The sequence below is a fragment of the Perna viridis genome, chromosome 6, assembly GCF_037379345.1.
Source record: "Perna viridis isolate PV_CMFRI_1.1 ecotype Kerala chromosome 6, ASM3737934v1, whole genome shotgun sequence".
Classification (NCBI taxonomy): Eukaryota; Metazoa; Mollusca; class Bivalvia; order Mytilida; family Mytilidae; genus Perna; species Perna viridis.
Genome location: NC_142450.1, coordinates 31551251 through 31563830, shown reverse-complemented (window position 1 = coordinate 31563830; position 12580 = coordinate 31551251). Strand labels below are relative to the sequence as shown.

General features: G+C 32.6%; 1 protein-coding gene across 3 annotated transcripts in view; it reads left to right on the top strand.

Moving 5' to 3' along the window:
• The window catches only part of LOC148614558 (E3 ubiquitin-protein ligase rnf213-alpha-like), a 105952-nt gene that overhangs the window by 77330 nt on the left and 16042 nt on the right, over positions 1–12580 (top strand). For all 3 annotated transcript variants that reach the window (XM_088588723.1, XM_088588724.1, XM_088588725.1), the window contains 13 exons: positions 760–971; positions 1775–1877; positions 3091–3191; positions 4062–4241; positions 4618–4881; positions 5678–5798; positions 6008–6279; positions 7729–7849; positions 8195–8311; positions 8569–8676; positions 10015–10068; positions 10271–10462; positions 11458–11560. In XM_088588723.1, the coding sequence (XP_088444849.1) occupies positions 760–971; positions 1775–1877; positions 3091–3191; positions 4062–4241; positions 4618–4881; positions 5678–5798; positions 6008–6279; positions 7729–7849; positions 8195–8311; positions 8569–8676; positions 10015–10068; positions 10271–10462; positions 11458–11560 (1948 nt within the window). The remainder of the gene's footprint in view (positions 1–759; positions 972–1774; positions 1878–3090; positions 3192–4061; positions 4242–4617; positions 4882–5677; positions 5799–6007; positions 6280–7728; positions 7850–8194; positions 8312–8568; positions 8677–10014; positions 10069–10270; positions 10463–11457; positions 11561–12580) is intronic.

Here is a 12580-nt window from a genome sequence, read left to right as displayed (position 1 = left end):
ATCCATTACTTCTTTTACATTGCTGAAAGGAATTTGATAAAACTTTCATAGAATCTTTATTACATATTTCTATTGTGCACCTCCTATTTTGGATTTTGGTCCAAATCAAGTTAGGGGTTTCACATAGCAGAACATGGCTTTTGTAATTTTGAATAGGTGGGTATGGAGGTATCTATCTTCTATCCATTACTTTTCCTGCACCACTTAATTTGAATATATGGACATTCTGTTTTAGATGTGATCTGAAATTGTTTGATGTCTTGCATCAGAAAACATAGATTTTAGCATTCTAATGTTGGTGACCCATCTCTTTTTCACAACTTTTTCTACACCACTGAACTTAATTTTGGAGGTAAAAAGGTGGATGTTATCAATGGGGGAGTGGGGGTATCAATTATTGAGCATTGCTCACAGTTTTTGTAGTTTAGAATAAATAATTTTAAAAAAGATTAAATATGTTAAAACTTTGTATGGCAATGCAACATGCATTTATCATAGAATCACTAACCTGAAATGATATTATGTTACAAACAAAGTATAAAGAATGTTTTATATGACAGTAAGGCAGCAACCATTTGATTTTCTGTCTGGGCGTAAACAGTTTTTCTTCAAATAAATTGTAACAGCTTTTAAAAGCTGACAGTTAAACACATTTTTTTCATATTGCAGCTGCAAATTATTAGAAAATCAAATTGTTGCTGCTTAATTGCTTTTTTATAAAAAAAAATTACTCATTTTTACTTTTCATGGATTTTATAGACTTTAGACATCCTGGCATTGCACTTACTGGTAGAAGATCTAGAACCAAACAAAGATGCCCTTAACAAGCCAGAATCTAGAACAAAATGGCTAAGGAAAGTTTGTGATTACAGACCTATAATAGAGAGATTATTTGGACATTTTAGTCAAGATACAGAAAACAGAGATTTCCAATATGGAGAAAGGTGTACTAAAGGCATAGAAAATTCTAAGTAAGGTTTTACAAATCTGAAGGTCTGCACATGACTATAAATGTTATCTTTGCTGCAGGAAATGTAGTTCATGAACATATATTATACTAGTGGTATATAAATGTTGTGTAAATTTTGACCTGCCTGTTAATCATAACAAACATCTTACTTCAACTTCTCTTGCTTCAATATTTTATTAATATTTCAATTATACCCACCCCCCACCCCACCCCCCCAAAAAAAACAAAAAAACAAAAAAACAAGGTTTCAGCATATACTGGACCACCATATCTGTCTGTTTGACTGTCCATCTTTCCATATATCTTGTGGACCCAAGTCTTAAACTGTTTAATTGACCCATTTGTTGATGAACATGCATGACATATTCTTATGCGAGGTAGGGCTTAGGTAGAACAAAAGTATTTTTCTTATGGAAGTGTATATTGAGCAATTGTAAAGCATGCTCATCAACTGTCCCAGGCATTTATCATCAAAGGGTCTATTAGCTGGGCCCTTATCTGATTGCTTACAAATGTAGACGCTTGCAAAGATTAAAAAAAGAATTGAACCTATTTATTGTTTCATGTTTTAACTTTGAATTTTGTATGCATGTGTTGTGGACTGTCAAACACTAACTTCCTGTTAAATGACTTTGGAGATATTTTTACTTTATGAAGTTATTATTTTTGTAGAAACACAACTTTCTGTTTGCAAACTTAAGTTAAGAGTTGACAGTAGTACATGTAGGTATATCCTTAGCAAGACTTCGGTTGTAACTTCCTGTTAACCTGAACAGTACATGTAGTTTATATTTTTATATATAGGTATCAGTGGACAAGAACACTAGTAGTGAAGCTATTTATAGAACATGTGTGTACCATGGGCAGAGATAAGGTTGATATTAAACGCTGCATGCCACTGTGGGTGGTAAGTTATATGTGTGTGTGTGTGTGTGTGTACTTTCAACTGAGTTGATATTAAAGACTGCATGCTTTTTTAGGTGATGGTAATTTATAGAACATGTTTGTACCTTTGGCAGAGTTGAAGTTGATACTGATATCATATAATCATGGCTTTTATAACCTGGTAAGCTGATAGGGCTGCCATGAATTACATACCGGTAAGTTTTGACAGGACGAAATTGCAAATTTATTACCTTGCTGATCTTGTCCTGTACTTGTATACACATTACGTTTTGGCCACTTTTGATATCTCTGAAAATCTATGCTGTGTGTCTCTAAGATAGGTCATGTTGATGCTTAATGTTTTCTCGTCTATGGATAAAGTCATTTTTTAAAGTTATTAACTTATTAGTATAGCAAAGTTATTTGAAGCCTGATAGTACAAACACTCTGTATTAATTACCTTTCCCATTTGCTTGTGATTGTACAATTGTAAAAAAATATTCTGCAATATTTTTCTCAGCTTTATAATTTAGTTTAACATGTGTTAAATTATCTCTTATTTGTGTATTTGCTGGACTCCAGCTTTTTATTTGATTGAACTTATAGTTTGTCAAATTAATATGTTGAACATAAAATTTAGCATTTACTTTGCAGAATGCTTGTTACTTCTTTTTTTGCTCTAAGGAATCTTTGATGAACTGTAGATAATATTAGGAATGAAAAGGTGTATTTATAGGCAACACCATTCAGACTGAGTGTGCAACTTCGTGTTGTTTTTGTATTTCTAAAATTCTTTCAAACTATGATCAACTCATTATTTCATATTATACTACAACTATTTTATTTGAGCAATCAAATCCATTGACGATATATTTACAAGAGATGTTCAGTCACTGACTAAATATAACTTTCTTTTGTGATGTCACAAAAGTTACAAAGTTATAAAGTTGCCAGGATGTTTCCCTCTTCAAATAAAAAACATTGTTTATCTTGCTAAAAATGTCATTTTTCTTTTAAAATTATGTTATTTTATAACAACAGCAACAGTGCACTGACTTGACAAAAACATTAATATACAAATAACTGTACAGGCATTTTTTTCCTTAGGTTCTAAGCCTCATGCAAATGTATATCAGTTTTTATGTTGCGTCACTGCACTGTTATTGTCTATAGATTATCTTTCAAACTATGTTCTATTTGTTTTGAATGACAATTTAGATATGACTATTTTTTAGACATTGGGAGATAGAGCTAATATGAAGGACATTCAGTCTCTTAATAAAGTGGAAAAATTCATTAAAACTTGTAACAGAGATGTTGTTAGACAATGCTTTGGGTAAGATTTTATCTGTAACTCCTCCTACAAAGCTGAATGGAACTTAATGAAACTTTCACAGAACCTTTATTACATATTCCCATTGTGCACCTCTTATGTTAGATTTTGATCCAAATAAATTTGAGGGTTTCACATAGCAAAGCATGGACATACTCATGTGAATATAGGAGCAACACATTCTACAGAACTGAATGGAATTTAATGAAACTTTCATTTACTTTTTGTAACATATTAATTCCATAGTGTGCCCTCTTATTTAGATTTTGATCCTAATTAATTTGAAAGTCAAAAGGTGCATGTTATCAAATGGGGAATAGGGTATCAATTATGTGAGCATTGCTCACAGTTTTTTTCGTTGTTTCTGGAACCAGTTCATAGTAGACGTAATTCATGGTGTAGAAAAACCGACCAAATTAATGATGCTTTTTCAATCTGCATTTGTTATATTTTCACATAACAATAGTCCTTCCTGTATTCAGATCTGTATTTTTGAGAAAAAGACATACATTAATTTCCTACTAAACTCCACCAAATGAAACCAAATCAAGAACAATTTCTCTTGCAAATTTCATTTACAATTTATTACTTTTATCACAAAACAACAACTGAATGACTAACTAAGACTTGTTATGTGGTCTGTAATTGATTCTGAATATGAAATATATTGAGTTAGGTGGGGTTTTTTACATGCATTAATCACCCCTCCTCTCCCCCTTCTGATTTTTATAAAGACTACTACTTAAATGCTATTACAGTGTCATTAATTCTTATGCTTTTATGAATGGATAAATAATTTAACATATACTAAATGAACAATAGGCTTTATGATGAATATATGCTGAAATTTTTTCAAATATATCTCATTTTCAGAAATCAAGATATGTGTGTTGGCTGTGAAAATGCCATAGAAGGAGCTCCAGTTAGACTTCCTTGTGAACATGTGATCTGCCGGAAATGTTTCTTTGATTGTATCACATTAAAAGACTATGAATGCCCCAAATGCCAAGAAGCGTTCCCTCAAAATTTGGATCCAAACAAATCAGAGAAAGTGTGAGTAGATTGAAAATGAACCTAATCTGGTTTATATAAAAGTGTATACTATACCAAAGTTTGTAGAAATGAGCCAATTAGTAAAATAGAGTAAAAATATTGTTAATTTATTTTGGGTTGACAAAATATTTTGTATTTTGTAACAACAAAAGAATTGTTTGATACAACAAACAAATGATGGATTATCTCTGTTATAGAGATGATTTGTAGTCATGAATAACTAAAAAAATACATCTTTTCAGCAAGAATGCCAACTCAGAATCAACTATTTTAAAAATATGCATTCATACATACTCATTATCAACTCCTGTTCAATCTTATCATAGAGATTTTCAAGCTATCATATTTAATTTCTTGATTCACATTTGGTTTTCAGTGGAGAAATAAGAAAATACAGGGACTACAGAAATCGGTGCAACAGTTTTTTCTTGGAAGTAGTTTCCCAACTCTGTTTTGCTGAGGGTATCCCCCCTTCAGAGAAAGTCATCCATAAACTGTTGTCCTACATCACAGGTCGTATTGAGAGGAAACGATCAGACAAAATAAGGGTTGTGTCTAAGGAACTAACTATATTTGATGATTCCATTGATCCTACCCCTGTTGTTAGATCATTCTTACTACAACAGCTGATGCAAACAAGGTGACCTCTAAAATATTGTTACTATTTTTTCTGCAAATAAGATTTAGCCTGTTTAGATTTTACACATGTTATCACTTATTTCAATTTGTTCCTGTATTCATTCTATTGTCTATGTTAAGACTCAACTGCTTTTGAAGTTAAATTTTTTATTCTAATGCCATTTTAGCCTAACCAATTATTGAGAAGCTAGGCTTTTCAGTTTATCTGAAGGCAATGAGAATGCTTTTAGATTATTAATTGCCAAAAAATAATTACGAGGATGTGCTTTTTTGTTGAATAACAGAGGCACTGAGAGATAAAGAATACCAGTCATAACTATTTGGCCATTTCTACTACATTAAATAATAACCTCAAATGCAGAAAGGAGAATTTCTTCTGGAAAAATTTGCCAGTATTGCAGTCATAGCCAAACCAAAGTAGTTCTACCCATCAGGTGGCGCTAAAAAAATAAGATATCAGAAAATGAAGAACAATAACGTTTTCAAGAATTTTGGCATGAATCGAGGAGAAAAGAAAAAAAACGTAATGGTAAAAAATTTAACCAGTTTAACCATAACTGGACGGGTCAAATTTTGTACAGATTCTTATGCCTAGTGCCTCCGAGGTTTTTCTTTTGTGTAACTAAAAAGGCTGAGGAGTTCTGATTAAAAAATGCATGGTCTGATAACTGAGAAGTCATTGTGATTTGGTCCATAGTTCAATTTTGTTTATGATTGGCTTAAAATCAGTACTTAAGTTATTTTTACCTCAAACAGTCAATTACATGTACTATAAAACAATAATATATTTTGTTTAGTGGAATTGATATAGATAACTACCTGAATGAGTATTTTACCACTGCAAGTGATTTAGTGAAAGAAACTGGTGACCCACACAACCTGATAGAACTATGTCAACTTGTTTTACAGTGTATGGAGGTAGGAGGCTAATTTCTAGATTTTTCCAGTAAAATATTTGTCTAAACCAAAGGATTTACAATTTTAGATTTTTCCCTTGTTTTATTCTTTTTTGCCATTTAATTTACTCTGTTAAAGTAAATATGTGAGTTTGATTTCCAGATTACAGGGCTCTCATGTGATATATTTAGCCAATTCTTAATTGAAGTGCTTTATTTGTTATCCTACAGGATTCTCTCCATCAACAGTATGTCAACAGAGATGATGAGATTACCATGGTGACAAAAATGCTAAGAGAAGCCTCAGGTGTCATTGTTAGAGACATAAAGACACTTGAGAAAATAGATCATATATCTAGAGTCAGATTTTCTTTATCTGTTGTGGCTAGATATATGCACAAGATGTTTGGGACAGCTCAGAAAAGTAGAGTCGATGCGATCATCAGAAGAATGTTTGATGCAGCAGCTCAGTTGTGTGAAGAATGTGGATCTCCTTGGCCTAGGTATTCATATTCTATGTGTAGATGAATTTTATCTTGTTAATTGTGTATTAGGGTACAGCTTAAGGACTTAACTTGTACCCTAATACACAGTTAACATGGCAGCAAACCATGGGTTAGGAAATTTTGACTGCCCGTTCTGGTCATTTTATCAAACTTCAGCAGACGTTTGTGTCAGTCTTGCTCAGATCGGAAAACTTTAAAAAAAAAAAAAAAAAAAAAAAAAACTTGTTCATGTACATACAGTCATTGTAGGATAAATATTGGAATCGGTATTATTTCATCACATACTCTGTCTTTTATAAAATGTCTGAGCAAGTGAACGAGTTTGGTTTCGACCACACATGGACGTTCCAATATGTAAACAAAACATTGTCTCTCTCAGACTTTTTCATCAAATCGGCAAACAGCCAAAAACTTCCAAGTGATGAAAAATATAAAAGAAAATCTCTAATATATTCTGTATTATGTATATTGATTTAAATGGGCTGTTGACTTTTGCGTTAAAAAAGATTCAATCGGCAAATTTTTTATGATTACAAACTACAACTGATTCTAAGTTTCAGCACCATATGTGCTTTTGTTACCTCTGAAAGATTGGCAGGAAAATGATCGATGGACATCTCAATCTTTTTCTGAATAAATCAAGTAATAAATGTATGAAAATTGTCCGAGTCACTTCAATTAATTCGTTTACACAATGGGGCTGTACGTGTACTGTTAATTCAATTATGCAATCAACTAATCAGTTACAGGTAAATCACAGTCACAGGTGGCTGCACATCAGCAAAAAATAATTGACACGCATCTGTCAATTAATTTTAAATAAACAATTAGGAGACAGGTAGACAGGATGTTTATACACTAATAAAACCATGCAGACTGAAATTCATAAGGGTTGTCAATTTCTTATGTATGATATTGAAAAATAGTCATCGAACATTTGCAAAATTTGTCGGTCAATGACCGGCATTTTTTATCATTTCTTGACCCATGCAACAAATCCTTGAAACAAACTTGCAGGGGTATATTGTTTTTTAACCTACCTAGCTACAGTCAGTCTATGCGTCCATTTGTCTGTCACAACTTGTATAGTGCCATCATGTTTTTACAAATTGCCTTTTAATTTTGGTGAATGGTAAGTAAATATTGGATGGAAATGTTTTTTGCAGAAACTGTCAAGTGGGCCACTTTTTAGGGAGTTGGATATAGTATACAGAAATGGAAGAGGACTTGTGAAAAATTTATGATTTAGGTTTGTCCCCTTAAATATGCCTCAATTCTTTTATTGATTTCTGTCAAACTTTGGTGAATGGTCAGTAGCTGTAAAAGCTCGGATGGTATTGATTTTCACAGAAATTAGTCATGGGTGTAGGTACTGGGAGTGTCAAAATTATGGTAAGTTTTACACTGAAAAAAGACAGGATATCATGAAGCATTGTTATATTACAGGAAATTCTTTGTAAAGCAGTTGTGTAGATGCTATGGTACTGACAGTTACCAGACAGTGCTTACCAAGAGTGATGTTAGCTTCCTGAGATGGGTCAAACTTCCTGAACTGAAAGAAGATAAGGTAAATAATATATATATATACAAAGTCTCAGAATGTGACGACTCTATTCGCTACACTGCTTCATCGGATCAAATTGATACAGGGAAGATAACGTAAACTTATAGAAGGGTCTGAAAAATTCCCAACGATGTTAGAATTGTCAAATTTCTGATGCAAATTTTTGGTCATTCCCTCCGTGGGACTTGAACTCGTTCCCGCGGAGGTAACATCGTTGGGAATTTTTCAGACCCTTATATATATATATATCTGTAGAAGTAAAGTATTCAACAATAGAATATGTTTAATTTTTACTCTTCATTCATAATTTTCAGTGTCTGAAAATCTCAATTCATATCTTTCTTCTAGGTAAAAGAATGTCATGACAGATACATTGTGATGGGAGATGAATACAAGGAGCTGAGAGAGACAGTTGTTACCACAGTCCTTAATGAGAATGGAGAGAAACTTCAGCAATTACTACAGGTATGCCATTAATCTTGTGAAGCTGACAGTAAAGGAAGTAATGAGAATTTGCATACAAATTCAAAATTGCTATAATAAGCAAAGTTTGAACTTTCTTTTGAATTTTTTTTGCAGATAATGAAAACTTATATTTTTCAAGAGAATGTTGTACAGTTATTTTGTTGATCACCTAACAGACTGAGATAAACTTACCAGACATCATAGGGAGCTAATCAGAAAATGCTATTTAGTTTTTTCCCAAACTGTTTACCTTTCAGAAACCTACAGAAGAATGGCAAACTAGAGTTAAACTATTGTTATCATTATATAGAGAGATAGCAATGAACTCACTGTATGAAGGAAACCAACAGACATTACCTGGTCAGGTCAGTAATGTATAGATGGTAGTAATTTAGACATTACCTGGTCAGGTCTGAGGTCAGTATTGTATAGATGGTAGTAACTTGGACATTTCCTGGTCAGGTCAGTATTGTACAGATGGTAGTGACTTGGACATTTCCTGGTCAGGTCAGTATTGCACAGATGGTAGTGACTTGGACATTTCCTGGTCAGGTCAATATTGTACAGATGGTAGTAACTTAGACATTACCTGGTCAGGTCAGTATTGCACAGATGGTAGTGACTTGGACATTTCCTGGTCAGGTCAGTATTGTACAGATGGTAGTGACTTGGACATTTCCTGGTCAGGTCAGTATTGTACAGATGGTTGTAACTTGGACATTTCCTGGTCAGGTCAGTATTGCACAGATGGTTGTAAAATAGACATTTCCTGGTCAGGTCAGTATTGTACAGATGGTAGTCACCTGGACATTTCCTGGTCAGGTCAGTACTGTACAGATGGTAGTCACTTTGACATTTCCTGGTCAGGTCAGTATTGTACAGATGGTAGTAACTTGGACATTTCCTGGTCAGGTCAGTATTGTACAGATGGTAGTAACTTGGACATTTCCCTGTCAGGTCAGTATTGTACAGATGGTAGTGACTTAGACATCTCCTGGTCAGGTCAGTATTGTACAGATGGTAGTAACTTGGACATTTCCTGGTCAGGTCAGTATTGTACAGATGGTAGTGACTTAGACATTTCCTGGTCAGGTCAGTATTGTACAGATGGTAGTCACTTGGACATTTCCTGGTCAGGTCAGTATTGTACAGATGGTAGTGACTTAGACATTTCCTGGTCAGGTCAGTATTGTACAGATGGTAGTGACTTAGACATTTCCTGGTCAGGTCAGTATTGTACAGATGGTAGTAACTTAGACATTATCTGGTCAGGTCAGTATTGTACAGATGGTAGTCACTTGGACATTTCCTGGTCAGGTCAGTATTGTACAGATGGTAGTCACTTGGACATTTCCTGGTCAGGTCAGTATTGTACAGATGGTAGTAACTTGGACATTTCCTGGTCAGGTCAGTATTGTACAGATGATAGTGACTTACAGTGTTTATGTTCAATTCTATCTGATGAAACAATTATATAATTATGTACTGCGACAATTTATCATGTTGTGTTATGAGTATGACTTTCTGTTATTAAGGTTTTTTTTTCTACAGAGACACTTTTAGACCATTTTTGTTTTTTTTTAATATATTATGGTATATTGCTATCTGTTTTTGTGTATAATTTTATTGCATGATTACACAAATGTGGTGTGAGTATCTGTGGTAATATAATTTGAAATTTTGATATTTGTTTGTAATTTCAGGGAAGACAGTTTTTGATAGAGTTTATAATGAACCATCCGCTGATAAAAAACAAGGTAATGATATATTCCTGATATAGTATGTTTTATGGTTCATGTATTTAACGATTAATGTTCAGTACATGTATGTTTTATACTATTTATTGAAGATATTTTCTTTACAAAATTTGTCATACACTTTTTAAAATATTCATGGTATGTAGCAGAATGACTAACAAACAAAATGTAAATGTTCCCATACATATTTTATTCTAAACAGGAAACAACCCAGAGAGTATTACAGAATGCCCTTTGGGCTTTACCAGGGAACATAGTACCCAGAATGAATCTAGCAGAACAAAACATAGCATGTCTTATGACACATTTCCTTATACTGATGGTAGAAATTCCAGGGAAGCAAACTCTGATGACACCATTACATAGAATAGCTTTCCTTCCAGGAGATATGGTGGTAAGAAGTTGAATCTAGAAGTAATGTTCTATTAATAGTGTCCCACCATTATTGACCATGCTTTAGTTAAACTTACTCAAGTCAGTTTCACAAAAAGTCTTAAGTATCAATGTAATAATAGGAGATGCAGTATGTTGCCAATGTGACGGTCATCCACCATAAGTCAAGCAACAAACATTTTAACTTCTACAGGTCAAATGGTCTTCAATGATGGGCAAAACCCATACCATAAACGAGCTGTAAAAGGCCCCAAAATAAATGAAGTGTAACTATTCATAAAAGACAAAAATCGACCTAATCTATAGAAAAAAGGTTGATTGTTATGAGATCCACAGTAGTAAGATTGCGATTATATATGAAGTAACTATTTGTGAACTTGGCTACCGGAATGTAAGTACTTTAGCACATGTATAACTGCATTTCCTATCTGTATTTCTCTTTATTCTCAATGTGTTGGAATGTAATACATTTTAAATGTGTTGGTTCATGCTTCATCTTTGCTTGTTAGCCTTGAATAAGGGGAACAGCAAGACTTTGCAACTCACCATGAAAATCACCGTTTGTGGTTCCAGTAGTATCAGATGGAGTAAACTTTTAAATGCAGTTGCACATGAACAAATTACTTACCCTGGCTAAATAATGGCTATGGACATTTTTCGGATTGTTATCTGACATAATGTTCTCTACAACTGCTTTTTATTGCTCACTGGATTTTCATGAAAAATTATCTAGTAATAGATCAGTGTATGAAGATAAAAAAAATTGTAGAAGAATTGGTTATTGACTGAGGCATGAGGCATGGGGGTATTAAGGACAGTTCAAATCACAGCTTGTTTCTAATAAGGCTTCGGTTGTAGAAGATGGGTTGACTTCATTGTAAAAACTTTGTAAATATTCACATTATTAAATTGATTTACAATACATATCCATGTTGTAGTCCTAAGTAAAAGAAATCCATTTATATGACACTTAAACTATTTTTATGTAAATACCAGGATTGTTATTATCCTACCATGCCACAAGATGAATTGTTGGAGATAAAAGAAGCTTTGCTGGCAGCCAGGAAACATAATGGAAATGAAAATCCTGTATTCTACAGTGAGTTAATTATTTTATTTTATTTTTCTATTTTTATTTTATTTGTTTTTCAGTAGCCAGGATTTATACAATAACCCTACCATGACTAGGGTGTACAGGGGTAAATTATAAAATATAAATTACATATAATGACTATTTCATAATTGATTGATTGATAAACCATATATAACTTCAATATACATATACATATCACACATTCAAACACACATACTGGACTCAGTAGAAAATAAATCAAGAATTTCCATTTATTGTCCTTATCTCTCATTCAAAGTTTTTGTTTTTGTTTTTTTTTTAAATACCAACAACAATAAAAGAAATGCTCTTAATATTCTCTTTCTAACAATGGGGTCTCACTAAATTTATATACATAAGATTGTGTTATAATAAGCAACAAATTAAGAATATTTTTTGTCTGTGTATCCAAATAACACATATTATTTCTCTAAACTAATATTAACAAATAATTTTTGCAGAATTACAAAGACGTTTTCAAGAAATTCATTTGTAACTTTACAATCATAAAACAGATCATCAATTGTCTCATCATAACTGTTACAAAAAGTACATTGTTTCGAACTTACTTAGCCAATCTTATAAAGTACTGTGTTAGTTGGCAAAATTCTGTGCAACAATTTATGTTGAAAATTTCTCAGATATGTGTTGTAATATAAGAAAAGATTTTCTCCATTCATACATCTCCATAATCACATTTTGTTCCCATAATTCTATGTTACGAATACAAGAAACAGAAATATTTTTTAACAAGTCTATATGTAAATATTTTACATCTTTTACATGTAGTAGTTATCCATAAGTTTATTTTGGACTCTCACATTTACAATTTCATTTGCTTTCATCTCCCTCAAACCCCTCATTGAGACTAATCTTTACTGATCTAGGGATATTAATAGGAAAGTCAATAATATTGTTATGGTCTTTTAATACTTGTTAATGTAATTTGTACTTTGTAAAAGCTACATCAAAAGCTTGTAAGAACAACTTTACTTTAACCATTAAATG